At 50.3% G+C, this 19679-nt stretch overlaps 1 protein-coding gene across 1 annotated transcript; it reads left to right on the forward strand.

Annotated features, from left to right (window-relative positions):
* Positions 1 to 17674: 17674 nt before the first annotated feature.
* On the forward strand, positions 17675 to 19337 carry b3gnt9 (UDP-GlcNAc:betaGal beta-1,3-N-acetylglucosaminyltransferase 9). The gene has a single exon (XM_073069763.1). It carries the CDS (start codon positions 17809 to 17811, stop codon positions 19039 to 19041), a length of 1233 nt encoding a protein of 410 aa, XP_072925864.1. The 5' UTR covers positions 17675 to 17808; the 3' UTR covers positions 19042 to 19337.
* The last annotated feature ends 342 nt before the right edge of the window (positions 19338 to 19679 follow it).

Here is a 19679-nt window from a genome sequence, read left to right on the forward strand (position 1 = left end):
TTGAATAACTGCAAGGATCAGAGGCACCCCGTTCTGAACCGTCCAGTCAAGCACTGGCCCAACTGCTGAAAGGGCCCAGCTCATTTGTATTCGCTCCACATTCAGGCTGTGGTGACTGACTTCAGATGCCGTGTGCAATTTCTTCTCTTTCTCAGTCTGCTATGCCATTGAAGTTACGGAACCTGATGTCTCTGCTATAGCTTAAATCCCTTCCTATCTATTTCCTCAGTATCTTTTCTATTTTATGCTATACAACTAATCAGGTACCTTCAGCAACCTGCCTTCATTACAGAGTACCATTACCATTGCACTTTAACATTCTATTCTCAGCTTTCTATTTCATTCTCTGGATATCCTCTGCCTTCACATTTGCTGTGGGTCTGCTTCCATCACCTGTGGTCAGGTCTGGTGTGACTGGCTGGTGTTCCTCTCTTAGGTTCTCTGTAATTACACAGTTACTGGGCACACCTGATCTCCTGCTCTGTCTGTGGGGGGCAACAAGAAGGTGAGTTGTACAGTTTAATCTGAGTCCAGTGTTTCCACTGGCTGCCTTGCCAAGTCTGCACACAGATATGAGTGTCATTTGTTAAAAATACTATCTGTGACCCTATCCATCTGGGGGCAAGCCCTGCCCTTTCAGGCAGAACCCTCACCATGTCGGTCGCCAGGCTGTCCTCTCCCTCTGGCTGATCAGCAATGTGCTGTTGTTTTCCTCAGTCCTCGAACACTTTAAGTTGGTTACAAAGGCCTTTCACATACTGTGTCACTCTATCCCTGCAGGTCCCAGGCTCTCCACATCCTGTAGTTAACCCATAATGGAGACGCATTGCCCCCCCCCCCATCAATAATTCATAGGTGCTGAGACCCAGCGTGCTGGTCGGGGTCTGTCATGATCTCATCGGGGTTCCTGCCTTTCCCGTCTCAGCTATAGCTTTGGCTAAGGCATTCTTGATTGTTCGGTTGAACCTTTCTGCCATTCCTGAACTCTGAGAGTGGTAAGATACGTGGAACTGTTGTCGAATCCCTAACATTTCCTTCATCACTTTCCCTGTGCAATGTGCTCCCTGGTCCGAGTCCACCTGAACTGGGGGTCCCCACCTTGGGAGGATTTCCTGAACTGGATCCGTGCAGCCCCTTGTTGGAAAAGCCTCTGCCACTGGGTGAAGTGATCCATAATTATTTGACAGTATCCCTCCCCCCTCCCGCTTTTTTTGGGTAGGGGCCCGTGAAGTCCTTCCGGATATTTACCCAGGGTCCCCTCGAGCAGGGCTGGTTCACCCTTACCAGAGTTATGCTGAGCACAAATGACACAACGGCGGCAGAATTTCTCAACATCCCTGGCCACCAGCAGTCCTGCCGGAGGATGGTCATCGTGCTCCGCCGCATCAACCCGTGATAATAACTTCAGTAATACCTGCCCCCAGCGCTCCTTCACACCCATTTCCTTACTCTCCACTGGTCAGCTTTTCCGTTAGTCACTGCCACCTCCAGCGGTTGTGGTATGAAGTGCCCAAGCTGAATACCTGCCCCTGTTGAGGTTACAAATCCTCGTCGTGCCCATGCCATCATGCACCGCCCCGAAGACATACCGACTCGTCTGCCTTTACCGTCGCGCAGGGCTTCTATCCGGGCCGCTAGTGCTGAGAACCCTGGTATGAAATTACGGCAGTAATTGAATAGACCCACTACCTTCCTCACTCCCCTTACATTTACTGGGCAGGACATGAAGCTGATTGCCAAGGGTCTGTCATTTGACATGTCCCTCCTGCCCAGGTCCCGTACGGTTTGCTTTCCTATCTAAGCCTTGTGTGGAATGATTTTAAACCCCTCGTCTGGCAGTATCTCTAAACCACTGGCTATCGCCCCGAAATGATCTGCTTCATCTTCCGAAGCAATTAGTAGATCATCCACAGATTGTAAGATGGCCGGCTGGCGGGGCGATAGATTGAGCTTTTCCAAAGTTTGTGCCATGATCTTTTGAAAAACAGTGGGCTGTTGTTGATCCCTGTGGGAGTCTAGCACACGTATGCTTCTGCCTACCCAGAGTGAAACCGAATCGGCCATGGGACTCAGGTACTGAGGGGAGTCCCCAAAATCCATTAGCGATATCCAGGATTAAAAAAAAATGTTCTGGAGGGAGGCCATTCAGGATTTTTGCATGGTTCGCCACGATGGGTCCAGTCTCGGCGTGGTCTTGTTAAGGGTGGTATGATCTGATGTGATCCATCGGGCTTCTTTACTGGACATATAGGCAAGTTAGTAGTTGGAGATTCTCTGATGTTCCTTCACTTTACCCTTAACGGCTGTCAGTGCTGTTCCTCTGGGTGTGTTGCGTTCTGTTAGTTGTACGTGTCCGCTACCCCTGGCTTGCCCATACTACTGTATTTCTTCCTTTGCTGAATTTATAATGCCCCCTGCTTCCCTTAGGCTGCCTAGTCCAAAAAATGGAGCCCTCATTGTTTAGACAGACTGGAAGCTGCACCCTCCCAATTTTGAGTATCTGCGACAAGCTTTCACTGTTTTCCTCCTACTCCCGTAATATAAATAGCCTGTCTGGTTGTTGGCAAGGGTAGGTCAGTTATCGATACTGATGCCCCGGTGTCCACTAACATATCGCATTGCCGGCCCCCTAACAATGCTGTTGTGTACACCCGCCGGTCACCAGCGCTGCCGGCCCCCGCTGCCACATCTTTTTCTGACCTAGGAACCGTCTTCAACAGCTCTGTGATCTGACCGACAGTCAGATTGGTCAGACTGGGCACCGATGGGGTGAGAGATTGCGTGTCTCGTGTGACGTTCACCTGTTTCCCTTCCTCCAACCATGTCTGGATAGGCGACAGATGAAGCATATCAATTCCAGCACACTCCCACATCGACTCCAGCTGTTCCTGGCGCCTCTGTGATGTCACCGCTGCTATGTTCCCGCCTGCCTCTACAACTTCTCTGCCCTTCCCTCTGGTCCTTCTCACTGCTCCATGGAACTATGGCAGAAAATAGGTCGACCCCACCGCTATCCCTAAATCTAAAACTTCCTGGTAGGCTGAGGCCAGGCCTTCCTTCACCATTTTCAAGAAGACTGGGTCGTCCCTCCCTGGATTATCCAACCCCGAATACTCCTCACAATTTCAATATTTACGTTCTGCATAGTCCATGGCTGTCTCATCAGCTCTTTGAGCCGCTACCATTATCATTCCCCAGTTACTGTCACCTCTCCTCAGTCGCTGCCTCATTCCCCCTTTTAAAAAGTGATATCTTTCTTCCTTGCTGGCGTTCCTGGTAGTTGCCCATCCGGCATCCCCTGGGCCATAGTGTCCCACATATTTCTCGGGCACTTGGCTTTTACCAATACGTGTATACCTTTAGGGGGCATCCAGTGAATTGCAACCATTTTCTCGAGCTTGTGCCAAAATCCTGAATTTCCACATGCAACTTTCGGTGAGGGCAACTCTTGAAAAAATGTTTTGATTCTCCCTGAGGGTGAAGGGTTTATGAATGGTTGTAATCACGGTTGAGGGCTGGCTTGGGTCTTCAGAGTTCTCAACTTGATAGGTGCTATCCTGACAGATAAAACCTCTCCCCGAAATATCTCCACACTAATTCCCACACATAATGACAGGTACGTTAAACATCACATACTTAAAACCGCACAGAATATACTCTGCAATCTGCTACTTTCGTGCACCTGATCTCATAATGTCTGCCATATTCCCTTACATCTTTTACACCAAGGCACACACACACCCCCTTGCAAAATGCAGCCCCAGAATGAGTATATAGGCCCCCACCGGCGTCCGGAACCTGCAGTAGCCATCCCTCGCAACTAGTGGCTCCGTCTCCCCAAACCAACACACTAAGTTTCGACTCTTACAAAAACAGACACGGTACAAGCACTACTTTTATGTCGACCAATTCAGCTCTCCGTGTTCGTGATACCTCACGTTCCCGTGTACCACCAACCCGAAGAGATCCAAGTGTGGGTGCTAATTTTAAAAATACTCACCCACTAAGATCGCTGGTCACACAACGTTATCCCACTCCTGACACCAAGTGTTGTTGCGAGAATGCAGTCACCGGAGAGAGAGTTACTGGTAGATACAAAGCAGCTTCTTTATTCGACAAAACAAGGTACAGCAGGAATCATGTGGAGACTCTTTCTGTCCAATGTGGGGTTTGGTATCCTATGTGCTAAACCTCATAGGACAATTCTATATTTATAATGTATCGACAATGCTTTCTTTTAAAACTATACACAAACTTCACACCTCAGACATCCAAATGAATTTTAATCAGCATTATCTGATCCGGGTTACACCGCTTTTAGGAACCCATTGTTCAGGGCTACGCTCCAAATTAAATCCACAATTTACACTCGGCCAGAAGACTGCTGGCTGAAGTCATTTGTTAAATGTGCTAAACCCAAAAATTGCTCTAAAGTATTTAAATATACAATCTCTTAGAATACCTTCCAATAACTTTCCCACTACTGATGTCAGACTCACAAGCCTATAATTTCCTGGTTTATTCTTAGAGCCTTTCTTAAGCAATGGAACAACATTAGTTATCCTCCAATCCTCCAGCACCTCACCCATAGCTAAGGACTTTTAAATATCTCTGCTGGGACCCCTGCAATTTCTGCACTAGCCTCCCACAGGGTCCAAGCGAACACCTTGTCAAACCCCTGGGGAATTATCTGATTTGTCTCAAGACAGCAAACACCTTTTCATCCAATATCTGTATACGGCCCATGACCTTAATACCGGTTTGCCTCACTTCTATAGATTCTGTGACCATTTCCCAAATAAATACATTAGAAAATAAATTAATCAGATCTCCCCCATCTTTTTCAACTCCATCAATAGGTGACCACTGATCTTCAAAGGACCAATTTTCTCCCTTGCTATCCTTTTACTCTTAATATATCCATAGAAGCCATTGGGATTCTTCATCGCCTTGTCTGCAAGAGCAGCCTCATGCCTTCTGATTTCCTTCTAAAGTCTTCTCTTGCATGTCTCATACTCCTCAAAAACCTCATTTGTTCTTTCCTGCCTATATCTGCTATGTGCCTCCTTCTTCTTAACCAGGGTCTCAACGTCTCTTGAAAACCATATCTTGAAACCAATTGCATTATGATCACAGGATCCAGAATTCCCTCACACAAACTTCTGTCACTTGCCCTGTCTCAAATCCTAATAGGAGATCTAGTATCACACTCCCTCTAGATGGATTTTAAATATTGATTAAGGAAACTTTCCTGAGCATATTTGACAAACTCTATCCCATCCAATCCTTTCATAGTTTGGGAGAACCAGTCAATATGAGAAAAGTTCAACTCACCTATTATCGCAACCTTCTGTTTCTTGCAACTGTCTGCAATCTTTCTATAAGTTTGCTCCTATAAACCATGCTGTTGGGTGGTCTATAATATAAACCCTTCCTTATTCCTCAGTTCCACCCATACGGATACAGTAGATGAGCTCTCCAGTCTGGCTGCCTGAGCAATTCTGTGACATTTTCCCTCTCCGCCTATAATTCCTCCTACTCTATCCTGTCTAAACCAGAACCCTGGAACATTGAGTTGCCAGTCCTGCCCCTCTTGAAACCAAGTCTCTCCAATGGGTACAATGTCATAATTCCATGTGTTAACCCATGCTCTAAGCTCATCTACTTTTCACTTGTACTTAAAATGTTATTTTCTCTCTCTTTAGCTGTTGATTGAACTGTGTTGTGCTTCCAGCAGTTTCTGTTTTACTTACAAACGTCCGCTGTTGCTGCAAGAAGATCAGCTCAGTGAAACACACTGTCTGCCTGAATCTTGTTGGTCATCCAGTGTGGGGAGTATCCTGCAAATGAATGCCAGTCTCCCTTGTCAAGGAATTTGTTTCAATTTGCATTAATTTGTTTCAACTTGATATTTTACCTAAAGGATGGATGCTTTAAAAGAATAGAGACTGGGTTGTTTTCCTTTTACTTAGAGATACAGCACAGTAACACCCCTTCCAGCCCAGTGAGCCTGCACTGCCCAATTGTACCCGTGACCAATTAACCTACTGACCCATAGGTCTTTAGAGTGTGGGATAAAAATGGAGCACCCAGGGGACACCAGTCAGATGGAGACCATACACACTCCTTACAGACAGCAGTGGGACTGAATCCGTGTGGATGCTGTTGTAATCACATTACACTAACCGCTGTGCAACTGTGTCACATTTATCAGCTTTGTAGATTATAAAGAACTATAATTTAAAAATTTACCATGCCCTTAAATTAACAGTTATTAATTTAATTTCTATGCTCTAATTTTATCCAGTCCATCCATTGTGTATCCACACATTGTCAACGATCAAAACTGTTTATAACTAGCCATTTTTCTATTCTCGGTAGTCGGAGAAAGGAAAATAATGTTCAATTCATGGAATAAGGTAAAATAGCCCTACACTCATCTCAGGAGCATCTGGCTGGTAAAGACACCTGTGTTCGAATATTGTTTATTGACTACAACTCAGCCCTTAATACTATAATTCCAAGCAAATTAATCTCCAAACTCAACACCTTGGACTCAACACCTCCCTTTGCAAATGGCCCATGACTTCTTGACCAATAGACTTCAATCATTAAGAATAGACAGCAATGAGTATCCTCAACTCTGATGCCCCAACAAGGCTGCATCCTCAAGCCCCTAATCTATCCCCTACACACTCACAACTGCATGGCCAGATTCTGCTCTAACTCCATCTTTAAGCTTGTTGATGATCCACTGTTGTGGGACAGATGTTAAATACTGATGAGTCAGAGTACAGGAAGGTGGTGGAGAGCTCTGTGACATGGCTTGACATCAACAAGCAAAACAAAAAAGCTGGACATTGACTCTTCAGGAACGGGGGATGTCCTCACACTCCTACTTACCTCATAGGCGTTGAGGTTGTGGGTGGTGAAAGCTTTAAATTCCTAGGAGTAAAAACCACCAGTAGCCTGTTCTGGATCAACTCGGCCTTTTTTCCTTGGAGCGACAGAAGATGAGAAGCGTTGATCACGTGGATAGTCAGAGGCTTTTCCCAGGGCTGAAATGGCTAACATGAGAGGGTACAGTTTTAAGGTGATTGGAAGTAGGTACAGAGGAGATATCAGGGGTAAGTATTTTACGTAGGGAGTGGTGAGTGTGTGGAATGGGCTGCCAGTGACGGTGGTGGAGGCAGATATGATAGGGTCTTTTAACAGACTCCTGGACAGGTATATTGAGCTCAGAAAAATAGAGGGCTATGGGTAACCTTATGTAATTTCTCAGGTAAGGACATGTTCGGCACAACTTTGTGGGCCGAAGGGCCTGTATTGTGCTGTAGGTTTTCTTTGTGTCTATATATACACAATGGCCAAAAAATCTCACTAGCACCTCTACTTCCTCAGAAGGCAAAATAAACTTGGCCTGTCCCCTTTGGTACTTGCCAATTTTTGTTGATGCCCCTGAGAAAGCAACCTTTCCAGATGCATCACAACTCAGTACGGCAACTGCTCTGCCCATGGCTGCAAAAAAACTGCAGAGGGATGGATACAACTCAATACATTACGGAGACCAGCACCCCCCTTTCTCCACCCCCTCCCCGTACACTCTCCGTACACTTCTCCCAGCCTTGGTAAAGAGCCAACTGTCATGGTCCAGTCCATGAAATCTGTGTTCTGGCTCACGGTCCGGTCCGTGGACTCCAGACTCCGGGTCTTCCACCTGCCCCTTGTTTCAGTTGGGCTTAATCATAGGCACCTGATGCTCGTCTCGCGGCTGGGAATATAAGTGGCCCTGGGTTCAAGTGTAGGTGCTGGTTTGTCTTGTCAGTATCCTGTCCTTGCTGTTACCCTGCAGTTGGATCTGTCCCTTCCTGTCCTTGCCTCTGTTGGGTAAGACAGGCTGTCTTTGCTGAGGCTGGTCTGGTCCCTTCCCTTCCCCTTCTTTCTGTAGCCCTTGGCTGGAGCCTCGCCTGCTGCCTTTCGCCAAGAGCCTCGCCTGCGTCCTTGCCTATTCTCGCTGTCAAGTTCTACTGCCGGAACAAGACTGGAGCCTTGCTGTGTCCAGATAAGGAACTGTCTTTTGTTGTTTGGAACTGTCTCTTCGTGTCCTCGCCTTTGCTAGGTAGGTCTGACCGTTTGCCGCTATCTAGTGTTGGGAACTGTCTTGTCCTGTTCAGCTTACTGTGTATGAGTCCCGGCCTACATCCTGTTCCCAACGAGGGGTCCCGGCTCTGTGTTCTGTGTATGAGTCCCGGGCCTACATCCTGTTCCCAACGAGGGGTCCCGGCTCTGTGTTCTGTGTATGAGTCCCGGGCCTACATCCTGTTCCCAAGGAGGGGTCCCGGCTCTGTGTTCTGTGTATGAGTCCCGGCCGTACGTCCTGTTCCCAGGGAGGGGTCCCGGCTCTGTGTTCTGTGTATGAGTCCCGGCCTACATCCTGTTCCCAAGGAGGGGTCCCGGCTCTGTGTTCTGTGTATGAGTCCTGGCCGTACGTCCTGTTCCCAGGGAGGGGTCCCTGTTCTGTGTATGAGTCCGGGCCCTACATCCTGTTCCCAAGGAGGGGTCCCGGCTCTGTGTTCTGTGTATGAGTCCGGGCCCTGTGTCCTGTTCCCAAGGAGGGGTGCCGGCTCTGTGTTCTGTGTATGAGTCCCGGGCCTACATCCTGTTCCCAACGAGGGGTCCCGGCTCTGTGTTCTGTGTATGAGTCCCGGGCCTACATCCTGTTCCCAACGAGGGGTGCCGGCTCTGTGTTCTGTGTATGAGTCCCGGGCCTACATCCTGTTCCCAACGAGGGGTCCCGGCTCTGTGTTCTGTGTATGAGTCCCGGCCGTACGTCCTGTTCCCAGGGAGGGGTCCCGGCTCTGTGTTCTGTGTATGAGTCCCGGCCTACATCCTGTTCCCAAGGAGGGGTCCCGGCTCTGTGTTCTGCGTATGAGTCCCGGCCGTACGTCCTGTTCCAAGGAGGGGTCCCGGCTCTGTGTTCTGTGTATGAGTCCGGGCCCTACATCCTGTTCCCAAGGAGCGGTCCCAGCTCTGTGTTCTGTGTATGAATCCCGGCCCTGTGTCCTGTTCCAAGGAGGGGTCCCGGCTCTGTGTTCTGTGTATGAGTCCGGGCCTACATCCTGTTCCCAAGGAGGGGTCCCGGCTCTGTGTTCTGTGTATGAGTCCCGGCCTACATCCTGTTCCCAGGGAGGGGTCCCGGCTCTGTGTCCTGTGTATGAGTCCCGGGCCTACATCCTGTTCCCAAGGAGGGGTCCCAGCTCTGTGTTCTGTGTATGAGTCCGGGCCTACATCCTGTTCCCAAGGAGGGGTCCCAGCTCTGTGTTCTGTGTATGAGTCCGGGCCTACATCCTGTTCCAAGGAGGGGTCCCAGCTCTGTGTTCTGTGTATGAGTCCCAGCCATACGTCCTGTTCCCAAGGAGGGGTCCCGGCACTGTGTTCTGCGTATTAGTCCCGGCCCTGTGTCCTGTTCCCAAGGAGGGGTCCCGGCTCTGTGTTCTGTGTAATGACCCCCGGCCCCATGTCCTGTACACAAGGAGGGGTCCCGGCTCTGTGTTCTGTGTATGAGTCCCGGCCCTGTGTCCTGTTCCCAAGGAGGGGTCCCGGCTCTGTGTTCTGTGTATGAGTCCCGGCCCTGTGTCCTGTTCCCAAGGAGGGGTCCCGGCTCTGTGTTCTGTGTATGAGTCCCGGCCCTGTGTCCTGTTCCCAAGGAGGGGTCCCGGCTCTGTGTTCTGTGTATGAGTCCTGGCCCTACATCTTGTACCCAAGGAGGGTCCTGGCTCTCTGTTCTGTGTATGAGTCCCGGCCGTATGTCCTGTTCCCAAGGAGGGGTCCCGGCTCTGTGTTCTGTGTAATGACCCCCGGCCCCATGTCCTGTACCCAGGAGGGGTCCCGGCTCTGTGTTCTATGAGTCCGGGCCCTGTGTCCTGTTCCCAAGGAGGGGTCCCGGCCCTGTGTCCTGTGTATGAGTCCGGGCCCTGTGTCCTGTTCCCAAGGAGGGGTCCCGGCTCTGTGTTCTGTGTATGAGTCCGGGCCCTGTGTCCTGTTCCCAAGGAGGGGTCCCGGCTCTGTGTTCTGTGTATGAGTCCGGGCCCTGTGTCCTGTTCCCAAGGAGGGGTCCCGGCCCTGTGTCCTGTTCCCAAGGAGGGGTCCCGGCCCTGTGTCCTGTGTATGAGTCCCGGCCCTGTGTCCTGTTCCAAGGAGGGGTCCCAGCTCTGTGTTCTGTGAATGAGTCCCGGCCCTACATCCTGTTCCCAAGGAGGGGTCCCGGCTCTGTGTTCTGTGTATGAGTCCCGGGCCTACATCCTGTTCCCAAGGAGGGGTCCCGGCTCTGTGTTCTGTGTATGAGTCCCGGGCCTACATCCTGTTCCCAAGGAGGGGTCCCGGCTCTGTGTTCTGTGTATGAGTCCCGGCCCTGCATCCTGTTCCCAAGGAGGGGTCCCAGCCCTGCATCCTGTTCCCAAGGAGGGGTCCCGGCCCTGCGTCCTGTTCCCAAGGAGGGGTCCCGGCCCTGCGTCCTGTTCCCAAGGAGGGGTCCCGGCCCTGCGTCCTGTTCCCAAGGAGGGGTCCCGGCCCTGCGTCCTGTTCCCAAGGAGGGGTCCCGGCCCTGCGTCCTGTTCCCAAGGAGGGGTCCCGGCCCTGCGTCCTGTTCCCAAGGAGGGGTCCCGGCCCTGTGTTCTGTGTATGAGTCCCGGGCCTACATCCTGTTCCCAAGGAGGGGTCCCGGCCCTGTGTTCTGTGTATGAGTCCCGGGCCTACATCCTGTTCCCAAGGAGGGGTCCCGGCCCTGTGTCCTGTTCCCAAGGAGGGGTCCCGGCTCTGTGTTCTGTGTATGAGTCCCGGGCCTACATCCTGTTCCCAAGGTGGGGTCCCGGCTCTGTGTTCTGTGTATGAGTCCCGGGCCTACATCCTGTTCCCAAGGAGGGGTCCCGGCTCTGTGTTCTGTGTATGAGTCCCGGCCCTGCATCCTGTTCCCAAGGAGGGGTCCCGGCCTGCATCCTGTTCCCAAGGAGGGGTCCCGGCCTGCATCCTGTTCCCAAGGAGGGGTCCCGGCCCTGTGTCCTGTTCCCAAGGAGGGGTCCCGGCCCTGTGTCCTGTGTATGAGTCCCGGGCCTACATCCTGTTCCCAAGGAGGGGTCCCGGCTCTGTGTCCTGTTCCCAAGGTGGGGTCCCGGCCCTGTGTCCTGTTCCCAAGGAGGGGTCCCGGCCCTGTGTCCTGTTCCCAAGGAGGGGTCCCAGCCCTGTGTCCTGTTCCCAAGGAGGGGTCCCGGCTCTGTGTTCTGTGTATGAGTCCCGGCCCTGTGTCCTGTTCCAAGGAGGGGTCCCAGCTCTGTGTTCTGCGTATGAGTCCCGGCCCTGTGTCCTGTTCCAAGGAGGGGTCCCGGCCCTGTGTTCTGTGTATGAGTCCCGGCCCTACATCCTGTTCCCAAGGAGGGGTCCCAGCTCTGTGTTCTGTGTATGAGTCCCGGGCCTACATCCTGTTCCCAAGGAGGGGTCCCAGCTCTGTGTTCTGTGTATGAGTCCCGGCCCTGTGTCCTATTCCAAGGAGGGGTCCCAGCTCTGTGTTCCCCGTCCCTGTTTCCCAAGACCGAGGCTCTGTGTTCCAGTCTCCCAAGTCCAAGTCTGAGCTTCATGTCCTCATCCAGCCCAGGAGTCCCACATCCTGCCCCCACGTCCAGTCCTGTTGCCTTGCCACGTCTTGTCCTCGCCTAGATCCAGAGTTTGGGCCCGAGTAAAGACCCAGGTTCCGGGTCCCTGTCCAGTCTCTGGCTCAGAGTTCTTGTCCAGGTTCCAAGTTCCTCGTCTAGGTCCCACTTTCTTAGTCTAGTCCTGGACCAGGCCCTGTATCCTAGTCTCGTCCAGGGCCTGTGTCTTGTCCAGCGTCATTTCTTCCCTACTTCCCTTGCTTTCTTGATACACCTAGTCCTCTCCCTAGTACTTCAGTGTCTGTGTCTTGCATCTGGGTCCGTTCTCAATGCCACCCTATGACACCAGCACACTGAAAGACACCTACCATGGATATTCTTTCCTCTCCCCACCTCCACCAGTAATAGATAGAAAAGCCTGAAAGCACATAACACCAGGCTCAATGAAAGCAACTATTGCACTATTAGAAGACTATTAACTAGTTCCCTAAATGAGAAGATAGATTCGATCACATGATCTACCTTGTTGCGATCTTGTCTACCTGCTTCCTTCTGTACAGTGTTGTCATTTTACCTTGGACTGCCGACTGCACTTGAGGCTGCTAAACAAGATAAGAGCCCTCGGTACTACAGGGAAATTACTTGCATGGGAAGAAGACTGGCTGACTGGCAGAAGGCAAGGATGTGAGAGCTGAAAGGTTAACTTGCAAGTTGAGTCGATAATAAGGCAAGTACAATGTTAGCATTCATTTTGAGACGACCAGAATATGAAAACAAGCATGCAATGTTAAGGCTAAATGTAGAGTACTGTGAGCACTTTTGAGTTCCACATCTAAGAAAGGCCTTGCTGGTGTTGGAGAGCGTCCAGGGGAGCTTTATGGGAATGATCCCAGGAATGAAAAGGTTAATGCATCAGGAGTGTTTAACAGCTCTGGGTTTGCATTCACTAGAGTTTAGAAGAATAAGGGGGGGATCTCATTGAAACCTATTGAATATCAAATGGCCTAGATAGAGTGGACATCAAAAGGATGTTTTCTATAGTGGGGAAGTCTAGGACCAGAGGGCACATCATTAGATTGGAAAGATGTCCCTTTGGAACAAAAATGATAAGGAATTTCTTTCACTGGAGTGGTGAATCTGTGGAATTCCTTGGTACAGACTGAAGCTTGGTACATCTTCTGCAAGGCTCTGGGAAGATGGTCTGCAGTATTAGGTTCTTCCTCCACCGGGTGGGCCCTGAGAAATGACCCAGAACTAAAGGCCCAGGGAATGTTTGGGAATGCAGAACTGGAGCCGAGTGTACATGCTGGTCCATAGTACCCATGAATGCAGTGATATGTTTGGGACAGGTGATACTTCTCTGTCCACTTCGTGAGCAGGAAGCATGTTTTTGACTCCACGTGGAAGGCAGGTCTGCCTGTCTTTGCCAAGGCAGAGTCATGGAGAGATACAACACGGAAAAGATAAAGATTATAACATTAAAGAAGAGCTTTATTTGTCACGTGTACAGCGAGACTACAATGAAATGCGTCGCTTGCGACAAATCAAACAGCAAGGATTGTGCTGGGGCAAAAGCACACCTCTGGTGCTGCTAATTTACTCATCCCAACCCATTTGCCTTTGGAATGTGCGAGGAAACCGGAGCGCCCGGCGAACCCCAGGTGGTGACAGAGAAAAGTATACAATAGACAATAGGTGCAGAAGTAGACCATTCGGCCCTTTGAGCCTGCACTGCCATTTTGAGATCATGGCTGATCATCTACTATCAATACCCCGTTCCTGCCTTGTCCCCATATCCCTTGATTCCCCTATCCATAAGATACCTATCTAGCTCCTTCTTGAAAGCATCCAGAGAATTGGCCTCCACTGCCTTCCGAGGCAGTGCATTCCAGACACCCACAACTCTCTGGGAGAAGAAGTTTTTCCTTAACTCTGTCCCAAATGACCCACCCCTTATTCTCAAACCATGCCCTCTGGTACTGGACTCTCCCAGCATCTGGAACATATTTCCTGCCTCTATCTTGTCCAATCCCTTAATAATCTTATATGTTGCAATCAGATCCCCTCTCAATCTCCTTAATTCCAGCGTGTACAAGCCCAGTCTCTCTAACCTCTCTGCGTAAGACAGACCAGACATCCCAGGATGAATCTACGCTGCATTTCCTCTACAGCCAGGATGTCCTTCCTTAACCCTGGAGACCAAAACTGTACACAGTACTCCAGGTGTGGTCTCACCAGGGCCCTGTACAAATGCAAGGGGATTTCCTTGCTCTTGTACTCAATTCCCTTTGTAATAAAGGCCAACATTCCATTAGCCTTCTTCACTGCCTGCTGCACTTGCTCATTCACCTTCAGTGACTGATGAACAAGGACTCCTAGATCTCTTTGTATTTCTTCCTTACCTAACTCTACACGGTTCAGATAATCTGCTTTCCTGTTCTTACTCCCAAAGTGGATAACTTCACACTTATTCACATTAAATGTCATCTGCCAAGTATCTGCCCACTCACCCAGCCTATCCAAGTCACCCTGAATTCTCCTAACATCCTCATCACATGTCACACTGCCACCCAGCTTAGTATCATCAGCAAATTTGCTGATGTTATTCTCAATGCCTTCATCTAAATCGTTGATGTAAATTGTAAACAGCTGTGGTCCCAATACCGCGCCCTGTGGCACCCCACTAGTCACCACCTGCCATTCCGAGAAACACCCATTCACCGCTACCCTTTGCTTTCTATCTGCCAACCAGTTTTCTATCCATGTCAATATCTTCCCCCCCAATGCCATGAGCTCTGATTTTACCCACCAATCTCCTATGTGGGACCTTATCAAATGCCTTCTGAAAATCGAGGTACACTACATCCACTGGATCTCCCTTGTCTAACTTCCTGGTTACATCCTCGAAAAACTCCCAACAGATTAGTCAAGCATGATTTACCCTTGGTAAATCCATGCTGGCTCGGCCCAATCCTGTCACTGCTATCTAGATATGCCACTATTTCATCTTTAATAATGGACTCTAGCATCTTCCCCACTACTGATGTTAGGCTGACAGGACGATAGTTCTCTGTTTTCTCCCTCCCTCCTTTCTTAAAAAGTGGGATAACATTAGCCATTCTCCAATCCTCAGGAACTGATCCTGAATCTAAGGAACATTGGAAAATGATTACCAATGCATCCGCAATTTCCAGGGCCACCTCCTTTAGTACCCTAGGATGCAGACCATCTGGACCTGGGGATACACTCTTTACAGATAGCGTCGGGAACTGAGTCACGGTCTTACAGACGCCTACTGTAAACCGCTAGACTACCATGTCATCCCCACTCAGAAACAGGCCGTTCGGCCCGCCGAGTCCATGCGACCACCAGCCACCCAATTACACTAACCCCACATTAATCTCACGTTTTATTGGCCCCATACTTCCATTCACTAACACACTGGGAGTAAGTTTCCGTGCCCATTATCTTTGGGCCCGCACGTCTTTGGAATGATGAAGGAAACCAGAGCAGCGAATTCCACACAGGATTGAATCCCGCTCTCAGGCGCTGAGGTAGCGGCGCCATCTCGTTGCCCCTGAGGGCAATGCTGATTACAAGCTGGCATTGGAAGGGAAAGGAAGAAGGAGGTCGGAGATTCGTCTGTATTCCAGCCATACGCCGCATTCTTCGGCAGGCTCCACCACCACTGCGCGCTTGTATAACTATTCATGGACTCGAACTGGAATTCCGGGTGAAGCAGAGTTCGCCCCGTTCACCGGACCGAGAACTCGCTCAGCCGCGGTTTCGAGTGGAACGGCGGGCTGCCCCAGTTCTTCTAAACCTGACAATTAGGCTCCGAACCCAGTCCCACTGATACAATCCAGATGTGGTTTCGTTGGCTCCCACGGCTTCCTGGCTCGCTGCTCCTCCCCTTGGCAACCAGCAGCTCCGCGCCTTGCAACCTCCAGACAGCTTGTTCTGTTACCTGGCGGTCCGCGGCTCGCCAATGTCATGCCCGACTCGCAGGTAAAGGCAGGGTTGCGTACTGGGGTGCCGTGGGAGCGGGTTACCCAGGTTTCTGCCCCTTCCAAAGAGCAGGCTTGCATGTAATGTCAGGCCGGGGGTGGGGGGTGGAGGGTGGGCGGTCCAAGACTCCCTCACGGAGCAGGCAGGCTATGCTGCGGCGTTCCCCGATGCCCCCTGCCAATGCTGAGGCTCTGTGCTGCCCCACACCGAGTGTTTTCCAACAACAATCGTTAGTTCGCAGTGAAGACAGCAGAAATAGCAAAATATAAATTTTCGTGGTTACGCTGCCTCATCGTTGCGGAGACGATGACAAGTACGTGTTACCTCGGGCTGAGAGTACCTTCCTGAACTGCTCAGGCGGGACCGTTTCTTCCCGCAGACCGCACAGTAACTGCAACTCCAGTTGTGCCCCTAGTCGATTCTCTGCTACTACATCACCAGATATTTAAAGTGTGTGTGTGTGTTGGCAAAAAGTCCCGGGGTGAACAGGCGCAACTGAATGCAGGTCGGTGAGGTACATGGAATGGAGAAATCAGTGCGTGTGTTGGTGATTGAAATGTAGGTGATGGAAATGGTGTGAGGTGGAGATGTGTGCATTGCGCATGAACTGTGAAGTTATAGATTGGTGTGCATACTCCTGAGTATTCCCTATAGGATGGGGAATTGTGTGAGTGTGAGAGAGAGGTGTGAGATGAAGAACTAAACCTATGACATTTCTTTAAAGTATGTTAACTGCATATAGAGAAATGTCCTTTGTCAAAGCTGGGCTGACCGGCAGCAGAGTCCTGGTGAGGGCAAAGACAAGTTACTTTAGTTTGCCTCAGATATTCGTCTAGACTAACAAGTACAGTCGGAGAAGCAGTTCAACAGCAGATCACTCCGACAATGCCCCTTTGTTACAAAGGCATGTGCTACTATCCCTTATCAGAAAAACCAATGGGGCCTAGAAGCATGTATTATTAAATCTAAAGAACCAGAAATGAACAGAGCCCAAACAAGTCTTTTTTTCCAAATATCGCTAGATTTCAATGTGCATTAAAAGTACTTTATATTACAGACCAGCCATCGAAATATAGAATCTGCAGAGTCAGTAGAGGATTTGAACTCCTGCCCCAGAGTGAACACGTGTCGCAATTGTCAGATCATGTGATTCAGGCGGAATTTCAGAAGGATCTATTAGGATGAATTGGTCCATCAAAACAATTTAGAACCTTGCCTGTTGAAGGAAAGCAGCAAAGCCTGAGCATTAATGCAAGAGATTCTGCAGATCCTGGAAACACACACACACACACACACACACACAATCCTGGAGGAACTCAGCAGGCCAGGCAGCATCTGTAGAGAGGAATAAACAGTCGATGTTTTGGGCTGAGACACTTCATCAGGACCCAATGAAGGGCCTTGGCCCAAAATGTTGACTTTTTATTCTCTCCACAGATGCTGCCTGATCTGCTGAATTCCTCCCGAATTTTGTGTGAGAACCCCTGAATATTTCATGGACATTTGGGTTAGTTTCTCTTGATTCAACTAAGCTGGGTTTAGCGTGTACCTCCATCTCAAATATAATTCACTTATAAATATACATTAATGTAGAATTCTGTGCTGCACTAGTTCTAAAAATTAATGCAGCAATGTAGCAAATGCCAGGTTACAAAACAAGTGTTATTAAAATATATTGTTATTCTGTTAAACTAGTGTCTCTAAGTTTGCCAGAGCTGGTTTCCAGAACTCCGTGTTCAATCCCACAGTTAAGGTTCTACGTGGCAGACTGGACAGCTGTTTCCTTTAACTATGCTTTTCTCTGATTGTTCTACAGATGTGAAGGAATTAAAAAAAATACCCAGAATCGGTCTGTGAACTGCAGCCTGCAGAACGTCAATCAAAATCAGACTCTGAATTCCAACACTGTATCATCGCCAGCCTGTGAGCCCCCACCTGTATAAACCAGCCCATGAACCTCAACTCCGTATAAAACCGGCGTGTGAGCGACCGTGCTGCATAAAAACAGCTGTTTACCACCCCCCCCCCCCCCCCCACCAGTCCTGCATAAACTAACCGAATTGGTAAAAGCAGCCCAGTGAAGTGGGCAGAAACCTACCAGCTGTGGTCGGTAAAATCCAGTGGTGGACAATTGTCAGTCTACCAGGTGCCTGGGACTATGAGATTGCGACGGAAAGGGGATCTCATCTGCACTGCTCTCCTGCTTTCGGCCCTTTGCACTTTGCTCTACATCCATGTTGCTCCCGGGGTGGACAAGCACGAGGCTGAAGGGAAGTATGTGACCAGGAGGTACATTACAATGCAAACCCCAGAAGCGGTAACCCAAACGGCCTCCCCCAGCGCAGGGTCAACGCCAGAGAACATCTGCCAAGATCTGGAGAACGGACGAATTGGGGCGGCAACACATCCAGGCACAGACCTGCTCCCTTGGAGCTACCGCCAATACCAATGGCAGAAGGACTGCCGGGATTTCAGTCAGATCATTAACCAGGAGGACAAGTGCCGGAAGGTGAACGGGGAGCCGCTGCTGCTGGTCTCTATTAAGTCAAAGGCGGAAGAGTTCGAGCGGCGAGAAGTGGCTCGGAAGACCTGGGCCCAGGAAGGCCGAGTCCACGGGCTGCACGTACGTAGGCTCTTCCTCCTGGCCATCCCCGCCAACCAGAGCGCCCTGGCCTCCTGGAGCCGCCTGCTGGAACTCGAGAGCCAGGTCTACCGCGACATCCTGCTGTGGGACTTCCAGGATACCTTCTTCAACCTGACGCTAAAGGAGATTCACTTCCTCAAGTGGCTCGACCGGTTCTGCCCCACCGCCGAGTTCATCTTCAAGGGCGACGACGACGTCTTTGTTAACGTGGAGAACATTGCAGACTTCCTGCTGGACGCCGACCCCATGGAGGACCTTTTCGTTGGGCACATTATTGACCAGGCCCTGCCTATTAGATCCAACAAGAGTAAATATTACATCCCCGAGATGATGTACGGCTCCGGCGTTTACCCTGTCTACGCGGGCGGCGGCGGCTTCCTCATGAGCGGACACACGGCCAGGAGGCTGTATGGCGCCAGTAAGGAGGTCGACCTCTTCCCCATCGACGACGTCTTCCTCGGCATGTGTCTGCTCCGGATCGGCCTCAAGCCCCAAATACACAAAGGGTTCCGAACCTTCGGCATCGTGCGGCCGTCCGCCGCCCCTCACCTCCAGACCTTCGACCCTTGCTTCTACCGGGAGCTGATGGTGGTGCACAGCCTGAAGGTGCCTGAGATCTGGCTGATGTGGAGCTTGCTACACGACCCCCACCTCAACTGCGCCCGCAAGGAGTCGGCCAGGCGCGCGTTCCGGTGGAAGTCCAAGAGAAAGGCGAACCCCGGCGCGGCCAGCAAAACCAAGCACTGACGGTGGGGGTGGAGGAGACCCTCCCACCTCAGCGGCACGGTCCCTCAAGAATTTTTCCAGAGCATCCATACTTGGAATATTTGTAACTGTTTTGTACGATTTACGCTCACCAGTACTGGTGGTACACTGGCGTGAGCGCATTGAAAATTCCACTGTGAATATGTTCTTGATAATGTTAATTTTGGTTAAAAACAAAAGCTGTAATTTCTACGCCGAACTCTTAAAGCGTCTTTAATTCGAGTGGACATGAAAACCAAATCTACGAACTTGTATTTTTAATTAAATGGCTGACAGTGTTTACACTATCAAAGTGATCTCTATCTCAGTAAGACTTACAATATCCATGGAAGATCCAAAACAATCCCTGAATGCAGCACGTGAACAGATCCCTGAACTAACAGAACCAGCATGGCACACTCACAATCAGAATCAGGTTTACTGGCCTGTATGTCCTGAAATTTGTGTTGCGGCAATACAAACTATAAATTACAATAAGAAACTAAATTAAACAAGTGGTGCAAATCAGAAGCGAAAGTTAGGAGGTCACATTCACTGAGAGTGTGTTTCTGGTCTTCTGCAGCTGTGGCCCATCCACTCAAGGTTCCATGCGTTCTCCATTCAGAGACGCTCTTCTGCAC

The sequence above is a fragment of the Hemitrygon akajei genome, chromosome 17 (assembly GCF_048418815.1).
Source record: "Hemitrygon akajei chromosome 17, sHemAka1.3, whole genome shotgun sequence".
NCBI classification, from domain to species: Eukaryota; Metazoa; Chordata; class Chondrichthyes; order Myliobatiformes; family Dasyatidae; genus Hemitrygon; species Hemitrygon akajei.